The 20,407-nt window shown below is 37.0% G+C and overlaps 1 protein-coding gene across 1 annotated transcript in view; it reads right to left on the reverse strand.

Annotated features, from left to right (window-relative positions):
* TENM2 (teneurin transmembrane protein 2) overlaps positions 1 to 20,407 on the reverse strand; it is an 874,568-nt gene that overhangs the window by 264,004 nt on the left and 590,157 nt on the right. The window contains exon 5 of the mRNA XM_063292454.1: positions 5,628 to 5,866. Within this exon, the coding sequence (XP_063148524.1) occupies positions 5,628 to 5,866 (239 nt within the window). The remainder of the gene's footprint in view (positions 1 to 5,627; positions 5,867 to 20,407) is intronic.

The raw sequence follows: 20,407 nt of genomic DNA on the forward strand, positions 1-20,407 counted from the left end.
ATTTGCCATGAATGTTTTAGTTAATATATTTTACTTGCTTTAAATTACCAGCTGTTGTTCAGATGCAGCAATAAATATTAAAGCAAGCTGGAGAAAAACATCAGCATTTTTTAGCGAATGATAGGAATGTTCTTCAGAATTGGCCAACAGTATACAGTACTGGTTTCCATTAAGTATTATATCTGGAATAGTACTGAGTAGAAAGGACAAGCTTCCATGATTTTCTGTGCAAATGTTTTATGCCATTTTGTTGCAAGAAACAGGCAGATAATTTGCTTCCAATTGTGCAATTCAATATGCTAAACTAGCTAAGACTTTGGCTTGATCCAGCAGAATTCTTCTTATGGCACAGGAGACATGGTGGTTTGATAGTCACACCACATTAAATCTCGGTTACTACTTCACCTTCTAAAACAAAGATATTATAAGTCTTGACTCTTCCACTTCTCTCAGAATTGTAGCCATGAACTTCCCATTCGGGATCAATGGGTTTAATAGGCTTGCTTAAGTATGGATTATTTTAGTGGTCCACTCTTATTTTTCTCCTGCAGTTACTAAGGGCCAAATGTACAATATATGGAAGAATCTGAAGACTACCTTTACTGATGAGGCTAGAATCCAGAACCTACCTCACATGATCTCATAACGGGGGCTTTAATATAAGAACTGGACCAAATCATCAGGACATGTTAATATCTAAGAAGAGGAGGGGGAAAAAAATCAGACGTTTTTTGTCAAATAAGTGGTCTCTGGTTAACAGCTGTATGTTACTTCTCTGGAAAACCAATTACTTAAAAAATGTAGAAGTTGTAAAGATGTTCCCTTTCAAGTGCCTCTTGTAATCCTGAATGAGCTCTGCTTCATTAGAAAATGAATCTCATACAGCACTCAGATACCGTGACTGTGGCAGTAGCTAAAGTAGTGACAGGACAGATAATCATATCTGGGTACAGCTGTGATGTGATTGTGAGAGTGGGAGTGTATCAAGGTATTTTTGTTTTTTAGCAAATTATGGGAAGCATTATGCAGCAGGTTTACATTAATTTAGAAGTGAGAGTCTACACAAATGTCTGTACAAACTATATTTATACATTAAGATGAAGGTGAATATTTTTTAAAAAACCTCATCTCCATTTTCTGTCAAAAACTGGGAAATGGATAGACCAAATGTATTCTTTCTATTCTGTACATATGCTAAGTCTGTTACATAAGCATCTCATCTTCACTATACCTTCCATCATTTCCCCTTCTTTTCCCCCAAACCCAGGTCTATTTCACATGAGGGAAGGCGACAAAATAGTCCCAGCACTCTAAAATTCATCAGTATGAGTCTCAACATATCACTTTTAAAGAACAACCGTAACTATATGCCAAGCTTTTAGTTTCCCTTGAAAATAATACTTGTATTGTTTCCAAAGGAAACTCTAAGTACCCCAAATTACAATGCTTTTAACATAGTGACATGTTGATAGCCTATGCTTTTTCAAGCTCAAAGTCTGACTGACAGAAGTCAGAGTAGTTTAGAAGAACACTAGAAACATGGCATTTTATATTTTGCAAGAATTACTACAGCAATAAAAATGACAAGGTGACTTTCTAATTCTTTAAGTTTGCTATGGAAAGAACTGAAAACAAATTGAACCAGCAAATGCTTTCTTTGCTACAATTATGCAACAGAAAGGATCTGGGGTGTGTGTTGATTATAACCGTTGAAAACATAATTCTGCATTTATACTGGTCAGGCTCCTGACCCACTATTTTTGAGCATCTCAATTTTATACAGGCAAAATACCAGTCAAATAACTTTTACATGGAGTACAAAGGATTTTGTTATCTTTCTCTTTTTTAAAAATCCATTCAATCAGGTCCAATTCTTGGAGACTGTCTGGACAAATCCCTGAGTTTTCTTGGCAAGGTCTGGAAGTGGTTGCCTTTGCCTCCTTCCTAGGACTGAGAGAAAGTGACTGGCTCAAGGTCACCCAGGTGGCTTCGTGTCCAAGGTGGGACTAGAACTTGCAGTCTCCCATTTTCTAGCCTAATGCCTTAACCACTACACCAGACTGGGTCTCTTGTTAACTCTAGATTTAGGGAATTTTGAAAAATTATAGACAATGCTGACAAAGTTTTGAAAAAATGTGTTGATGCCTGCATAACACAATGAAACAACATGAATGTGTCATATGAAGTTAGCAGGACTGACGAAACTAGTCCTAGTAAGAAACTGCAGAAAAAAAAAGATTTTGACTGAATCAATACTCTTGTTTGCTTAGGGCATATGTTCAACTGTTCCTAATTCAAACTTACTGCAAATGGGAAGGATGGCACAAGTGGTAAAATTATAATATAGTATAGATTATAATTGTAAAACAGTATTTTTTTCCTGTAGAAATGGCACTTTCATGTTTTTAAATCTTCCTTTTTACCAGTCCCAGGAACTACTTTTTGATCTTGCATTTAATTTTCTCCAATATTCAAAGTCAGTGCATTACTGTTACTACCAGGTAATACTGTTACTACTTCAAGGACAGCAGCAAGATGGTATAAAGCCAACTTTTCCAGCACCAATACCATCAAGTAAAGTGATTCTATAGAAGGTGTTCATAAATGAGCATGTCTGTACTATGCACATGACAGCACATACTTTGAAACAAAGCCATGTACTTTAAAGCTGCGTGAAGCATTTGTAGGGGCCCTTTGTGAAGCATGATAGTGTGAATGAAATGTCCTCTCTCAAAGTGCTGAAGCAGCTGTGCTTTCTGGAAGACTCAGGGAATATGAGGCTTTCTCAGGTTCCTTTGCACGTGTGGGCAGATAAGCCACTTCACTGTCAGTCCCAGAAGAAGTCATGTCTCCGCCCACAGCTGGAAAAAGCCTTCAAAGCAGCTGCCTCAAGATTCTCAGAGGATGAAGCTGTTTCAACACTTCGAAGAGGTGTACTTTGCCCTTTCAAATGCTTTGCACAACACATTGGTGTTTTTGTAGTTGCTGCTTTATATTTTAACCATGATAAGAATGGAAACATTGTGAAAACTTGATTATTTCCTCCTGAGCAAAACAAACATTGTGAGTGCTAGGTTGTTAGTGCTGGCAAAGTATGGTATCTTCAAAAATTGCTGCATGGCTCAAAAAAACATTATAGACACTGAAGCTCAAGGATTATATGTTTATTTAGCTCCAAGTATATTTGACTATAAAGTGCAGTCATGAAGAAATCCTTATTGTAAGAACAGAAGCCTGCAGCCATCCATAGTAGATCTATAGCTGAACTACAACGTTCTGTGCCATTCACAATGATTAAGGCTGGGGAAGCTGGGAGTTGCAGTTCAGCAGCCTATGGTGGTTCACAAGTTTTCCATCCTTGCCTTAAAGGAGAGCTCTTAATTTTGTTTGTTTGTTTTAAAAGATTTGTATGGCCTCCCATCTTAAAACAACTCTGGGTGGCTCTCAGCAATAAAACTGTAATAACATATAAAAAACCCCTAAAAACCTGGCACCCTGATCAACCTCCCATGATGCCCCAACAACTCTCTGCAGGCTCTACCACTCAACCCCGGTGCCTTAATTGGGGTATATCTTCTCTTACTGAGGACCAATTAAAATATTAGCTTACCATCTGCAGCTTGATAAAAATGCATCCATGTGGTGGTACATCTCACTGTTGGGACTAATATTTGTAAATTCACTCAGCTCTTTACTGGATGTTGCTGTAATCCTGTGTAAATGTTCTATGCCAAGGGGTTGCTAGCATCGATCCATCTGACTGGTATGGCTCATAATACAAATACTGCCAAACTCAAATACTGAACATAGAAGTATTTCAGTATCTTCCAGAAGAGGGCAGAAAATAGCTTTCAATTATTTCCTTTTTACAAAGTAATAAACTAGGTATATAGACAATTTAAATTACATTATAAATTATAAATTAAATTATAATGTGTAAAAGCAAAAGTGATGGAAAAATGCTATTTGTATGCTAATCACAATAAAATTTAATAGAATTTAACTTCATTCTTCATTCATTCTGTTTCAGATTTCTTCAGGAACTTCAGAGCAACTTATCTGGGATCCCAACCACCTCCTATTTGGGTGCTGTCCATATTAAAACTGGTTTTTGATCACTGTACTCATTGCTCTCTAATAGCTATCTAGATAAATATCCACAGACATCAAATTCAGTTTGTGATTTTGTATGAGACAAATAAGAGAACAGTGAAATACTGTACAGATTTACTTAGAAGAAGTCCAGTCAACTTTATCAGGGGTATTTAGTATGACAGATCTAATATAGAAGTGCAATACAAAGTCCATAGTAGAGGTAATGGTGTTATCCCCAATTTTATATTAAAAAATACTACTCTTCACTCTGAATCATCTTTCTTTAGTTTCCTCACATATATTTTCACCCACATAAAGTTATTTTGGTCTCTTCTCTCCACTTTTCCTCAATAAACTACTGTATGTCAGAAGCAAAATGCATTGGTATACTAACCTTGCTATATGTATCATGTTTGCACATCTTTGGTACCTGGAAGAGTATTCTTACTATGTAATCTAATGATGATTTGAACAAAGGAAACAAGAGAAGTTCCTGAGTTATGGTTGTCATTATAGTTATGGTGAAAGAGAAAAGCCCATTGACTACCAAAATGTCTTGCTATAGTGTACTTAACATCTGAGGACAGTTTAAAGGAAAGATCAGTATCAAAATCAGACAGTAGCACAATCGATGAGCTGATTCAGAAATAAAGACAACACAATCTAACAATGAAGGAGTACAGAGCTGCCAAATCAGTACCCCTGAGCAAGACAGGCTGGAGTAAGGAAGAAAGTTACATAGGGGTTTTATGTAAATTGAGTTTATATGAAGAATATCAAGTATTTTACAGATAATAAAATATGAGTGTAATAGGAAGAGAAATGGGAGCTATACTCTGATATGATTCAGAAACAGACCCATCTTAATTTGGAGCAATGGGAGAAGGAATGTAACATTGCATATAACTTGGAATGTATACCAAGTTATTTTCAATATTCACAGAGCCTTACTACAAGGTTATATATATATTTTCAGTCATTTTATGATACATAGAAGGGATAGAACTAAGTTATGTTGGGAAAGCTTCAGATATTAGTTTTGAATAACTAACCAAATCATGAAGATTCAAGGTTTATTTATTATATTTTTCATTTCTATCCCATCCATTTTTTTTTCTTCCCAGGAATTACATAGTACTACCTAGTCAAATGTCATCCTTTCAACAAAAAACTTGCAAGGGAGGTTAACCTGAGAGATAGTGAACATCCCAAAGTCTTGTAGTTAGCTTCTACAGCTGAGTATTGACTTGGGCTTGGATTTTTCTGGTACTAGACCAACTCCCTGACCATTATACACTACACAGGACTGAAACTTAAAGTAGCTGGCTCTGGGCTGTGCTAATACAAGAACTATTGTCTGATTGATCTGAAAAATCTTATTTCCTTTTAAAAATACAATCCTTCTCCACTCAGTATGATTTTGGAAATAGCACTGTTGAGGACTTTTTTTGTTTTGCATGAATAAGAGCAGAGTGGGCTGACCTGAAATTGTTCAGCAGTTCACGCATGGTCTTTGGAAACATGGGACTTACCTATAAAATAGGCCAACAGTATGGCAAGCAAGATTGCAGCAGCAATAGCTGATAAAGCAGCACACTTCCAGCTACAGTATTTGGAGGGCTTTTTCAGCTTGAATGCATTTCTGGAGAAAGTATTTCTAGGTAACAGTCGGGGGGGCGGTGTGTAAACTGTTCCTGAGGTCAGCGGGTATCCAGGGGAAGAACTACTGAACAGAGGAGTTGTTCCAGATGACGTCTTGAACAAAAAATGCCTGCAATGTAGATGAATTGATCACAGTTAACAAATGTAATATAGCAAAACAATCTATCCATTTGGAAATACAAAGTAAACCAGTAACAAAAATGACAAGGAAAGGAAGCTTCTGTTTGCTCAATGTTTAGTGTTAATTGTATAATTATGTGTTGACAATGCCTCTCCTTCATACATCGTGCTCAGGTAAAACAAACAAACCTTATTATCATCAATTATGATTAAGCCCTAATGGATGATTCCCAGATCACATTGTCACAGAAAGGAAGACGTGACCTAATAGTTTAGCATTATGTAAAAACTGGGCCAGTGACCTGAATGAACGAGAAAAAAGTCAAGTTGCTTGGTAGTGATTTGAATCCAATTCAAGGTTAATGATGAATGCTTTAACTTTAGTAACAATACTAGTTTTTCTTCGAATGCCAACTCAAACAGAAAATTTGTGACTTGAACCGTTCAGGCTTGAACTCTGATAAATTTCCAGAGAAAAAGGAAAATGATATAAATAACAACTGAAAACATATAACCTATATGCTGCTGAGATTCATACTTGTTGAACAAATGGTAGTGTAAAAAGTTCCTGTCTGTCACATGGGACAATGAGAAGACTGGTTGTTTTTAAATACAGTTCAGGGCATCAGAAGCTATGTCTAACATCTTTAATTATACCCAGAAGGCTAATGGAAGCCTTAGAAACCTTAGTACAAAACAAGTTCAGACTCTGGAAAATCAGTAATGTCTTATTTATGGTCCACCCATCCAGAAAACCATAGAATTTTGCACCATTTTCAGGACTGAGCATGGCTCAGAAACAGCAATGTACAGCACATTAAAAGAATTAAAATGTAATGTTACAAAAGCTGAATTACAAACAAAGGTGAGAAGACTTTCCTGCATAATGAAGATCTATTAGCAATTTAATAGTAATAGTAGTAGTAGTGATGATGATGATGATGAGGTGGTGGTGGTAGTGGTGGTTGATGTCTTCTAATTTCCACAGTAAGCATACACTTAAATTGTCAGCAGTTCCCAATAATAGCTAATGGAAAAGAATTACCTTTGCATTAAAAAACCAGAAAACCTTAAAAACACTGGTCCACAACAGACATATTGCTATTGTAGAAGACTGATTCATTCTTCTTAATACTTTTTACAAAATAATGAAGTGCAAAGTTAATAATGAAAATAATAATTTCATTCTACCAGGGCCGCAACTAGGGCATGTGTCCCCGGCACCGCACTGGAGGGGGTGCCAAAATGAGCATTAGGGGGGAGCCAAAATGGGTGTGGAATCCATGTTTGCCCCGGGTGACACAGACCCTAGTTGCGGCCCTGCATTCTACTGCAACTTGATGCCAAAATGATGAAACATGCATTGTGATGTCACAACAAAAGCTCTGCCTTTTTGTGCCTGTGATACAATCTGGCACACACATATTTAAGGGGCAAAGTTAGCACTGAGATGTCACGACACAAATTTTATCACTTCCATCCTCTTGTTTTCCCGGTAAATACCTATGTGCTTGGAGGGAATGTGAAAGGAACTAGGACTGGTGAGAGGCAGGGGCATGAAGAAAATGGGAATTAATGGGAATTAAGTAGGAAAAGATACTTTGCTTAAGATTCAGCTAAACATAAATGCTCTCTTCCTTCCAACTGGTATATTCCCTTCCTTCTATATAATGGATAACATAACTTAGTTTTCCCTCTTAGCATATGCATAAAAGTGCCAGGAAATAGACATCATGGTCATATGCCAATACACATAGAAATATAGGCAACAATTGCCCAAGTGATATGTAACAGACCAATTACCCCCATAAGAGGTCTGCCACTCTCAATAGGCCAAAGACTGGGCAAAGAGCCAGGTTTTATTGGGTCATTTGAATAAAGTCAGGGGAGGGGAACATACAAGCCTCTGGGCAGATACTATTGCAGGGGCCAGGCACGACAGAGAAGGCCAACTTCCTGGGTCCTATCAGAAGATAGTTTATTTGGTGGAATTCAGAACATGCCAACTCTTCCAGGCAGAGGACAGGCAGAAACTACTGGAGACAGTTCCTCAGATAACCAGGCCCTATGCCATGAAGAGCTTTATTGGTGGTAACCAGAACACTGAATTGCACCTGAAAGCCTACTGGTAACAAGTGCAGCTCAAGCAGCACGTGTGTTACATAGGCATACCAGGTAGGCCTATAACTGCCTGTGCTGCTGCATTCTGGACCACCTGCAGCTTCTGAGTAGTCCTCATGGGCAGCCTCATGTAGAGCAAATTCCAAAAGATAGGTAACCAAAGCATAACTGACAGCCTTTAAGGATCTCCTGATTCAAGTATGGGCACAATTTGTATACCAGATGAATTTGTATGAAGGCCTTTCTGGTCACAGCTGCCACCAACTTCCCCAGTAAGAGCTGTGTGTCCAAGAGGACCCCCAAGTTGTGCATCAGTCCTGAAGGGAGAAGTGCGACTCCATTTGGGACTAGAGATGGAACATCTCCAGATGTGGGATTCCAAATACCTGAATATCATTGGCATACTGATGATATCTGACTTGCTATCTTTAACTTTTATTTTTATTGTATATTTCTTATGTTTGGCTGGTGTTGTTTTTATTTTATTATAATTCTTAATATTCTACATAAGAATCCAAGAGGTTTTTTTTTAATTTCAGCAAGATAGATATATATTTAAAACAAACAACAAACAACATATTAACTATAGTTTTCTCTGACTAAAAGTAAAAAGAACCATGACAAAGTTCTGCAATAATGTTCAACCATAAGAATTACTTTCAGAAGGGGGAAACTGTAAACAGAACAAAAGGCTAAAGAGCACAGCCTTTCTGGAGTTACAAATGAGGGCCAGAAAGGAGATAAAGTTACTACTCTGTTAAAATCATATTGGCTGAACCTGAGTTCAGTGAAAATTAAACCTTTTAAAACATACCCCTGTGGCTGAGTATCTGTTTTAGCTCTCCTTTACCTAGAACAGCTTGACAGTGTCGAATTGATGCAGAGGTTATGTTTGCTTAAATGTGGTGCTAATCATTGACTCTCTGTGAAATCAGGAGCCAGTCATATAAATTGTACTTTTCTATTCTTCTGCCATCCTCTTCATCTAAACCTTGTTTAACTTTCCAGTAAACCATTATTTGACATTATAAACTCTACTATGGTTTTCAGCTTTACATCATAATTTCAATTTCAGATGCAGGATAATTCCATTCTTCTTTGGCATCAAAAAACTACTGGAATAAATGTAGGAAAACAAATTAATTCTTAAATCATCTTAGATGGAGGTACTTCTGGCCAGTCAAGATGGAGGTACTTCTGGCCAGTCAAAAGGCAGATCAAAGTAACTCTGTTGTCTGTTATTCAAGAGATAAATGTAATGCATAAATAAATACTTTGTCTTGAATTAGTTTGCAGTTCTCTGTGTAACATGCAAGAGATCAGGTAATACATTAGAAGACACCAATTTCCAAACAGCCAGACCACACAAGATTGCTTCAGCCTTATCACTTGCTCTAAAAGAGAAGTCAATGACCCACCCAAGAGGGAAGAGAAAGAAAAACGTGCTATGCTTAATTGCTACACACATACATACAAATTATTCCAGACTTGAATACACTGAAGCTCCCCCCAACTATATTTTCCAAAAAACAAAGCCAAGCCCAGACAACAGGAGGTTGGATAATAAATAGTAGATTACTCTGCAGGATTGCGCAACACTAGGATGCTGCACACTATGCAAATGATTCAGAAAGTGTTTGCTGAAAGAAGCCTAGTGATGGTTGGGTTTCTTTAACAAACAGGAGGGAGATGTGGTGCTCACAAAAGGTCTGGGTCATTTTCAAAGCGTGCACAGCCTTATTAAACTCCACAACTGCTTTCCTGAAAATGGGCTCAGTATTACCAGGGTATTTGCAGGGTTGTTTAAACAGGCATTCATTGACAAAAAATACAAACAAGGAGGAACACACTTTTTTTACAAAATGTGCAAAAGAGTATTGCTTTTCTTTAATCTTTTAATTTTCAGAAGTACTAGAAACTTCCAAAAGGGCTAGAAACTAGCTCTCTCTTTCTTATGCTTAAAAAAGCTGGGAATTATGGACTATTGGAGAAGGGATTCCTCACTTTCAGACTTCTGTGGATGTATTTCCTTTGTCCACAAGCATTTGTCCATAGATAAAGATAGAACAATTTACAGCCCTTTCTGGGCTGGAGCATGTAATCTATATTCAAGTGACTGTTCATGGTTTAGTAGCCAAAAATGTCATTAGGCAGAGAAACAATAATTCAGATTCAACACAGAAATATCAAAATAATGACACAAGATATCTACTCAGGCACATTTTGAAGCTTTTCATGAACAATTGCATTTTTAACAAAACATTAACAATCCTCCAATGGTTTACAATTTCTTAAATTGTAGTTTCCTAGGCTCTAGAGACAAACCTTTTTCTAATCAATGCAAGTGTTCAGTCAAGCTGTCATGTGTGTTAAATACCAGAATAGCTACTCATTGGCATCCTGGATTTCTTAACATGGACACAGTTGGACACATAGAAGCACCATGTTTGAAAACTGCCTGACAAGGAAAATAGCATGTTAGACTTAAAAGCAGGTGTCAGCCTTTAGGCACAGTGTTCTGTCAAAGCATTAAGCTGAACCTAAAGCAACTTATGTTCACTGAGAAAAGATCTTAAAGCAGGAAAAGATGCAATACAACTCCTGCTATAGCATCATACGGTTAAAGGAACAGTAGTACTTTTTAGAGCTCTAGTTCATTTTCTGTAGCAATGTTGATGTTTTCCTTGCAATCCGGGAAAAGCTGATACTTGCATTTCTAAATAAGATGCCTTCTAAGTCTATAGGGGACCTGTCTTCACCCAGTCAATTGGAGATCAAAACGGTTCATATTGCCATATGGAAGGCACATGCACATTGCCACATAGCAGGGTTTGGGAAAGGAGAAAAGGAAGGTACTCCCCTTTTCCATCAACACGCTTGTACTGCTTGATTCCTGTATGCCCCGATGGCACATAGTGAGGAAAAATACTTTCTTAGGATTCATCTACACATACTGACTACTATAGCACAGAGATGCCTTATTAACCATTTCTTGAAGCCATGACCTCATAACCTAGCCTCCATCTCATCATCAGCACACTGCTGAGACAGGCTGAAGCTGAGCTAAGGTGTACTGGCCTGTAAGTAGTGTTTTCCTGCTATCACACTAGAGGTCCTCCTATAAAGCTCATGGAGGAGGAGTCTTTGGATGTTAGTGATCAGCAGGACTCCAACTGGCCCAGTATTTATTTTACGTATTTAATACAATTTAAGGGCCACCTGACTCCAAATAACTCTGACCAGCTTCTTACTTAAAAAAGGGCAGGAACCATTAAAAAAAAAGAAACAGACAGATGTGTCCAGAAGGCAAACTTTCTATAACAAACAAAACATCCTACAGGAGCTCAACCACCAACCTACCCCAAGGCCTGGAGGAACAGCCAAATTTTCAATGACTTTTTAAATATCATCAGAAGCCACATGGATCTCTGGAGGGATGCTGTTCTAGAGGGCAGGTACTGTGATAGAAGTCTGCTGTGGGACCACCCTCTCCCATCTGGCCCCTGTCCTCAGCACCTACATGATAATTTATGCTGAGGCTGCCAACAAGACCTGACACCTCAGTGGTGTGGGCTATTTCTTCCTATTTCCTATATTCTTGAGAATATCAATCTCATGAAATGCAGGGCTTCAAGGAGATTGGTATTCCCATTGGTAGACAAAAATAAAGGCTTCACAAGATTTGTGTAGTGGCTCTCTCTCCCATTATGTACAAGTGCTGACTTTCATTGTGGCACTTTTCTTTCTCCAGGATGGATGGATGGATGGATAGATAGATAATATTTCTATCCATTAGAATATTACCAGGTTGATATCCCCAGGGCTACAACTTTTAGAAATCATTATATGATTCCCAGTGGAATCAGGATTAAGGGGATGCAGTTTGGGATGCTGAATACCATGTGAGGCTCACTGCAAAGGGTTTCCAGAGAGGCTTTGAGTTGTTTCTCCTACAAAGCATTAAGGTGGATGCTGCAAAGGTTTGGTGTTCAGCTGTGGAAAGAAATATAGTCTCCAAGCTGTCAACACACACACACACCCTGGAAAGGTCACCTGGCTGGAGCATAAGCAGGGCTGGATGTGGATGAAAGGAAAGGGAATGCCTAATGGATGGGCTTTTGTGTGCGTGTGCTTCCCCAACTCAGCATGAAAGGAAGTGGGTGTGAGGGAGGAATGCTGCACTAAGGAGGGGAAGGGAAGGGGCAACTGGCAGTTACTATTTACTGGTTCCAGTGACATTTGCTAGCAATAGTGTTTTCAGTATTGATCCCCACCCTGACATATCTTTCCAGTTTGTTTGATTTTGTGCCACCATTTGTTCCGTCTGTCCTACCTATGACTGAAAATTGGTACAAATTTTGGTGATTGCCAGTGTTATTGTTATTATATTGTTTCATGTATTTTTTTTTCTATTTTATGTCTACTTTTTACTTTTAATAATAATTACCAGTTTATGTATTTTTACTGTAGTGTTCTTTGGCCTAAAGGTTTTGATTTGATTTGATTTAATCCTCACAGAACTGAAATCAACCATCTGCAAAGGTATGCTGGGGAAGGGACTGCTCAAATTCTGAGTCCCTTCCCACTCCACACACAGTTGGTGGTTGGTTTTCCTGCTAGCAGGTGACACTGGGTAAGAGGGAAAAGGCAGCTGATACCCATCCCTATCACTTCATGTTGCAGTCAGTTATGTATATATGAATGAGCATAAGACTGAACAAAGGTGGAGTTCTGGGTTTGAATAATTTTTTTCTTTTTCAATAAGCTAACAGACTTCTTTCAGTTTTATGTCACTCTCTGACAAGAACTAGAAAGTCTACCATAATATGCATATTTATTAACATGATCAATAATATTAATCATGTGCTGCCTTTCAGCAGTGGCTGGATTTTGCTGTGTCTTTGAATGAGAACATGAAAGCTTCTCAAATTAATTAATGAGTTCTTACAAACTCCCCTGAGAAAAGGGCCGCAACTCAGGCTTGTTTACACCCCCAGGAGGACATGTCTTTCTTCAGTATCAAACAAACAAACAAGCAAGAGAAGGAGGTAAGCAATTCAATTTCTAAAATGTTTGCATACGCAGAATCCCTACACCTGCACACAAAACAAGCAGGCAGGCTAAATCAGAAATCATATGTCTCCCTCTTCTATTTTCCAGCAAGTTGTATACTCAGTAAGCAGGGGATGAATGAAATATTTTTCGAAAGCAATGGGTACAAAGAATTCTACCAGGTTTTAAATGATGTACCACAGTGGCTATTTTAAATAAACCAGCAAGTCAATGGGGTTTAATATTTGACTAAACCAAAAAAGATGTAATGAATTCAGTATTTAAAAATAGCTTACTTTTCTAAAATCATGTAAAAGAATACATTTTAATCATATTGCTAAATACAAAAATATTTATAAAATGATGAAATTACTTTTTATTTATACAAAATGTAAAAGTGAATGATTATGTATAGTTTTTTTAGTCCCGAATACCAGGAAAACAACTTTTTTTAAAAAAAAAACAGCTGGTCCATTTATAAAGTAACATGTGCTAAGCAGGCAACTGGCCAATCCTTTAACTATTATTAGCATCACGGCTTCTTGGAATACTTCACAGTATTGAACTACTGCCACATTACGGATTATTCAATAATCTTTGACTTGTCAGTTGACCAGTGTGTCAAGTAAGCCCTAAGATTTTAGTGTGTCAAGTAAGCCCTATGATTTTAGCTTGAATGGCATCTATCTACAGTAACGAAAGGGTTGAAGGAGGACAATACTACTACTATGACTACTGCTATTATTATTATTATTATTATTATTATTATTATTATTATTATTATTGATTTTGCTTTCTCTTTCTCTGTAGAACTTTTCTTCATTCCGGGCCTAGCTAGATGATATACCAAACAAGAGCAGATGTTGGTTACAAAAAATAAGCACACTATTCCAACAGAGTTAAGGGAACAGTTGCAAACGTGACAGCTGGATATTCCCTATTCCTACATTAGAAATTAATTTTTCTCTATACATTTCTAAAAGATATATTATTAAATATGAAAATTGGCAACGCATCTTAAATTGATGGCCACACACATTTTTAAGTACCTTAATCATAGAATCATAAATTGCCTGAAGATATTTCAGATGTCTGTTCTTGTTTCTTTTTAATTGCTTCCCAAACCATTTAGAACAGCAATTGATGTGATGGAATATAAACACATTTCAATTAAAAAAAAACTGTCAGGGAAATATCTGATAATGCTGAATATTATACAGTGCTCCTAAAGCCTTCCTAAGGTTCACAAGTATATGCTCTTAATTTCTCCTTCCTGCTGTTCATCTGGGACCAGGTTAGTAAAGAGACACAAGAATGATTAATGCTACTACATAACAATGCCAGAGCCTGCCCTTGCTTGAGTCTTCCTCAAGCACTTTCTTACATGTCATCCTATACATGGGATCAAGCTATAGCCATTATGGCACCTGCCTTAGTTCCTCCATCCTTGAAAATGTGACCAGTGGAACTTTTCTCATCGCTTTGTTACAATGAGATTATATGATATGTTATAATATAATATATCATTGTTATAATGATATTGCCACCTCCATCCTCACAGTGTTACATATTATGAAATCATTTTTTTTTATCAAGGTACCGTGATAAATTTAACAAGAGGCTCCTGAGCCCCATCCAGTACAGCCTTCAAAGGAAAGTGATAGTCCTCTTCTTCTTGAGCTCCTTGGCACATAGTATGTATGATAAGCTCTCGGTGATCCCAGATTTAATTAACAGCCATCAAGAATAGTAGCAATGGAGAGCCCCAAGAATTTGTCCAGCCTGTTTCTGAACCCTTTAAACTGCTGTTCATCACTACATACGATGACAATGGATTTTAAATAAGTACATTTGTACAGAATAATTACTACTTTTTTGCAGCCTTGAAACTCCCCACATTTTATGGATGATCCTAACATTGTGAGAAGAAGAGATAAATTTCCATATCATGTCTGATTTCATAGACACTTAATTGTCTCCACTTATCTGCTTTCGCTCTAAAGTACAAAAAGCCCCAGATGTTTGAAGTAATTTCTTGCAAGGGAGCTGAATCTAGCCTCTTAATTAAATTGGTTGCCCCCACTCTTTTTTAAAAAAACTTTTTCCAGCTCTACAGTATATTTACAGGTGTGGTAACTAAAATGATACAGTAGGGCACCTGCATGAAAAAGAAAGATAAGAGAAAGGAGGAAACAAAACTTGATGGAAATGAGGCAAGAGAAAGAGGTGACTGGACAAGGAAGGAAAAAAAGAGAGAAGATCCCTTTAGCAGTTGAAAAAGGGATTAAAATTCACTCTCAGCAAAGGATGAGCCCTAGTTCTTCCAAGCCTATAATCTTCAAGGAACCCTCAGCAGTGACCATCCATCCATCCAACATCATTTTCAATCTTAGCAAAGGTACATCCTCACCTGCCCATTATTAAATACAAACTGATAATTACAGTATTTTCAGTTTCCTTCCCAATGATCTGAAGCACTTTATTCATTCATTCATTCATTCATTCATTCATTCATTCATTCATTCATTCATTTATTCATTGATTTAAATTACTTGTATTCCATCTACTCAAATAACCTTTTCCCCCTTTTTCTAACAGTAGGCATCCATTGTGATGTAACCAAGCTACCATTCATCCTTTGCTGATCAGTCACTGCCAGCTCATATTGCATTAAAATATATGTGAAGCTTGGATTGTTTTGCCAGAAATGTGCTTCACTTTGAACTTGCTTATGCTGAATTGCATTTGCCACATTGACACCATTCATGCAACTTGCAGAAATAGTTTGGGAGTTCTTAGCATCCCCCTTTTTACCCTGTTATCCTGAGCACTTTGATAACAACAGGATATGCCACCTGAGTACTTACTCTTAATTCCAGATCTCTTATAATTGTACACTGGTCCCTGAGAGATCCCATTTGGAAGAGCTTGAAATAAATATACATTATTTATTTCACATTATAAAAGGGTTGTTTCCTGTTTTTCAGACATTTACTAATGTACAAAAGAATCTATTCTTGTATCCTATGGCTTCTGAATTAGTTCAGGGGACCTTAATAATCTGCTTTGTGGAGCATTTTTGAAAGTTCAGGTCTACACTGAAAAATGAGAACCGAAGTTCAGTAACTTCTGAAGCAACATATCCCAGCCTACTGTAGAGATTAAAAAAAAAAAAAACCCAGGGGTAACCAACTTTTTTGGATTTAATGGCACATTTCAAATCTGCACACACAAGCACTCTTGCACAATAGTTGCCATTGGAATTGCCTATTAACCAAATGGCTGTCACAGTGGCCATGTTGAGTCAAATATTTTCATTTACCTGAAGACAAATTGGTGAGGTGTTTCTCTGTTTCCCCCTCTGGTCCCCCACAATGTTTTCAACCTCCTTTGCTTACCCTTCTCTTGTTTCTGGACAAATGCTGGCAAATTTCTAAACACGGACTAGGTTGTAGCAACCCATTTTTCATTTCTTAAGAATTCCTAAGGGTCTGATATGTGGTGCAGCATGCTTGCTTTCCTTTGTTTTTTTCATTAAGTAAAAACTTAAAAATAAAGTGGGAACCTGGTAGACACCAGAGGATGTATCTGCAGATAGACTGGTATGTTCAGGCACTGAACTGTCTACTCATGAATATAAATTATATTGCTGTAATTTATAGCCCAAGCTTTTTAAAAAGCTTTGTCCTAAATTGGCTCATAAAGTTCCCATCTTATCAACACTGCACTTTTTATTTATTGCACTGTTAATGCATTCTACTTTATTTTATAAGCCGGTCTTCTGTAATGTATCCTAGGTTGATAAACAGTGACTGGCCCAGTCATACATTCTGCTAATTCTGAGTATATGTGTTTGTGTGAGGGGGCAATCTACAATTTCTTGGTTCATGTCTTTATAGGTTCTGTGGAAGCCTAGACCTAAGAATCTGCCAGTTGTCTGAAATTCATTGCAGTAAGTAACAAATATTTTAAAAATACACAAATCAGTGCCGGCTGGCAAACGAAGGGAAAAATATTCATGCAGCACTCAAGAATAGCCCTAATTTATCTTGCTATTTAAACTTCTTTCCTATCCAGACTAAAGAATTGCTAATTACAGTAATGCAGACTTAATTCATACTAATATAAATAACACCACACAGGCTTCAGAACTGGCATTAGGACATTGTACAATCTCTCACTAATACCATTTCAATATATATATATATATATATATATATATATATATATATATATATATATATATATATAATAGCTTTTTGGGTTACCCTAATTTATGAGCCATTATGCCTTTGACTGGCATCTTGAAATGGCCTCATCTGTAGTTTCCATAACAAAAGAACTTAATATACTGAAGGCAATGATGTAAACTTGCGTGGAAAAATATAGTACTATCATTACAACTCATGATGTCTTTTAAAACTGTATTGATGTCTTTAAATTCAGAACTACTTCTCTACTTTCTCTCAAATTATATTACTTAAATTAAATATTAGATGTTGCGCTGTTCAACATGCACCTTAATAATTTGAACTGCAGCAAACAGAGGAGTCACCTGGAAAAGGTGAGGGCTTTTTACAAAAGGAAAACCTGTTTCAAACTCACAAGCAACTAATCAAAGAGAGTGCTGGCATTCCCAACATAGAATTGATCTGCTGCTGTTCTAAAGTAAACATTTACCCCTTGTGAACCAATGGCATACAGCTAGGGATGCCCAGGTCCAAAACAGAGCAGCTAACATCACACAAAAACCATCAAACACAAACATAGCGATGAGCCTGTCACTTGCTTGTGTTGTGTGTGTGTGTGTTTAATAACTTTCTCCCCCAAATTATAGTGATGTGATTTGGGCCAGTTAATTAAAACTGGGGGAGGATTACCTCTTCTTGCCCCTGTTCGCCTCTTGGGAGCTCAGGAGGTTGGTGGTATAAAGTAGATGAACCAGAGGAAGGAGGATGTTTTGGTGAAGTTGCCCTAGGCACTAGTTCTCAGCTGTATTTGCATCATACAGCTGTTTTGGATTAGAACTGTCCCTCTTTAAACTACTGCTGACTTGGTTTAGCTGATCACATGGCCCCACATGACCCAGTTAAACATGTTATATTAGCATAGCCACAAAGTTTTGCACCTAATATTAAAACAGTGTAGCAAGAAACCACTTGAATAACAAAAGTGCCTTGATGACAAATTTGTATCACTTCACTCAAAAAATAATTTCTCTCCCAGAAGAAAAAGCTTTTCCTTTCAAGGGAATTCTACCAAAGTTGCAAAGAATTTGCAAAAATCAAAACAAAATACAAAGTGGTTGAGAAGTCCTGTTTGCTTATTTTATCATTTTGTGTTCGCTAGGGGAAATTATATATCTTATTACCAAGGTAGCACTGAAGAGTTTAAAATACCTAACTCTAGATATCTGGGGAGACGTTATATACTGTACAATTGCATTATTCTTTCTTAACAAGGGAAAAAAAAGATTTTCAGAACATAATCAAAATAAAAAAGTCTTTTTCGTAATAAATGGGCAGCATATTTTCTAAGTAGGTTGTGTATATGAAGAAGCCCCAATATTGAGATTAATAAGCTGCCACATTTCAAGGAAGGCTAAGAAAACTGCAAAATTAAAGTGCAGTGCAATGTGAAACATTATGGTCAGCTGGGAACAGAATGTCAATTCAGTAAGTTAAAGCCATAAAACAAAATTTCAGGTGAAAGGGTTCAGTTGTTTCTCTGCTTCTCTGATGAAAATATATAGGTGGAAATAGTCCCAAAAAGAGAAGACAAATTATGGATCAAGAATTGGCTGATAAAAGTTTAGTGATTCATGGAAAAAAAGTTAAATTTCTTAAATTTTAATGACGTTTGCTAAAGTAGAAACAAGTATATCCCGTTTTTAAACTTAGAAAAGAATGGGAGGAAAAATCTTTCCTGAGATGACATTTGAAAAACCTGAACAACATGGGGAAGATGTTTTCTTACCCATGCTGTTCTATGAGAAAGAGTTCTGATGGTTTCTTAAAAGTTATCATTCTATTTATATCCAATTTCATTTCAAACTCTGAAAAAGGAAAGGATGAAGGTTTGCCATTCAGCTGATATGAGTAACTGACAGATTCAGGAAGTATGGTTATAGAGAGGGAGAGTTAGACTGAAAGTTAAGTTAGGATCCACATCAAAAGGTAATTTTTATGTGGCAACAGCATGAATGTCAGTGCTTTTTGAACCAAGGTTCCAGTGCATGTGCAGCACCATTTTAATAGAAGGAAGAACTTCCTTCCACTGTATGGTGGGAAGTTCCATTAGCATACAAAGCAGCAGTGAATAAATTCATTCTCTCTTCCCTTTCACAAGCCATTATTGAATAATTAATAACAGTGTATATATGGTGCAGGATAGCTTCATACAATAAAGGTACTGATAAAACAAAGCCATTTCAATCCTTCCCACAGAAATTCTGCCACTGGTTTCTTATTCCAACTACAATCTGTTTAATTTGGGGATTAAAGGCTGATTTAGAAATTAAATTTATTTCTGAGTAAAATTAAGTTGTGATTATAGCTTAGAGATTTACACTTAAAATGTTAAAAACTTCAAAGATTCTGTAGTTATGATCAAGAATAATTCATGAACATGCTTTGAGGAAAAGCATATTAACTTAAACCTCAGTTTCATAGCAAATCTTAGAGGCAGCTAGGCTGTGTCCATACATAGGTAAAAATCCATACAATTCTGAAATAGCTAAGTGCTTTATAACCCTTTGCCATCTAGTTTAGGAAATGAGAAACTTCAAAGATTCAGTGTGTCCAAACAGATGAGTATTTTCATCAATGCAATTCTCAGCTATAAATGCTAGATCCACCATACTATCCAAGATTAAGCCACACATCATCGCTGACTTATTCTCAACAAATTTGGCAGCAGTAAAGAACAAGGTCTGGGCAACTGGCCAAAACATGCTTATCTCTTACAACCTTCTTGAGTCAAAGAAATATGCTCAGGAAAATTATGTAGCAGAGCTGGTGTTCTGTTACTATAAATCTTTGTGTGTGTGTGTGTGCGCGCACGCGCATGTGTATTTCTGTCTTCACTTTACTTTCACTGTCTTTTGGATCCTATTCTCAACTCTCCGAGCTCTTCATGAACCAGTCTCAAAACTACTCAGCAGCACTGAAGTGATGAAGATAAAATCTCCTGCAGTTCCAAAAGTAGCAGGATCCAGATTTAATATTCAACATTTCTGGGTGGATAGAGTAGAAAAAAATATATCTGAAAGCTTGGGGAAACACTACATATCAGTGTTGATAACACTGGCTTAGACTAATAGCTAAATTCTGTATAAGGCAGGTTCTTATGTTCTCAA

The sequence above is a fragment of the Candoia aspera genome, chromosome 2 (assembly GCF_035149785.1).
Source record: "Candoia aspera isolate rCanAsp1 chromosome 2, rCanAsp1.hap2, whole genome shotgun sequence".
NCBI classification, from domain to species: domain Eukaryota; kingdom Metazoa; phylum Chordata; class Lepidosauria; order Squamata; family Boidae; genus Candoia; species Candoia aspera.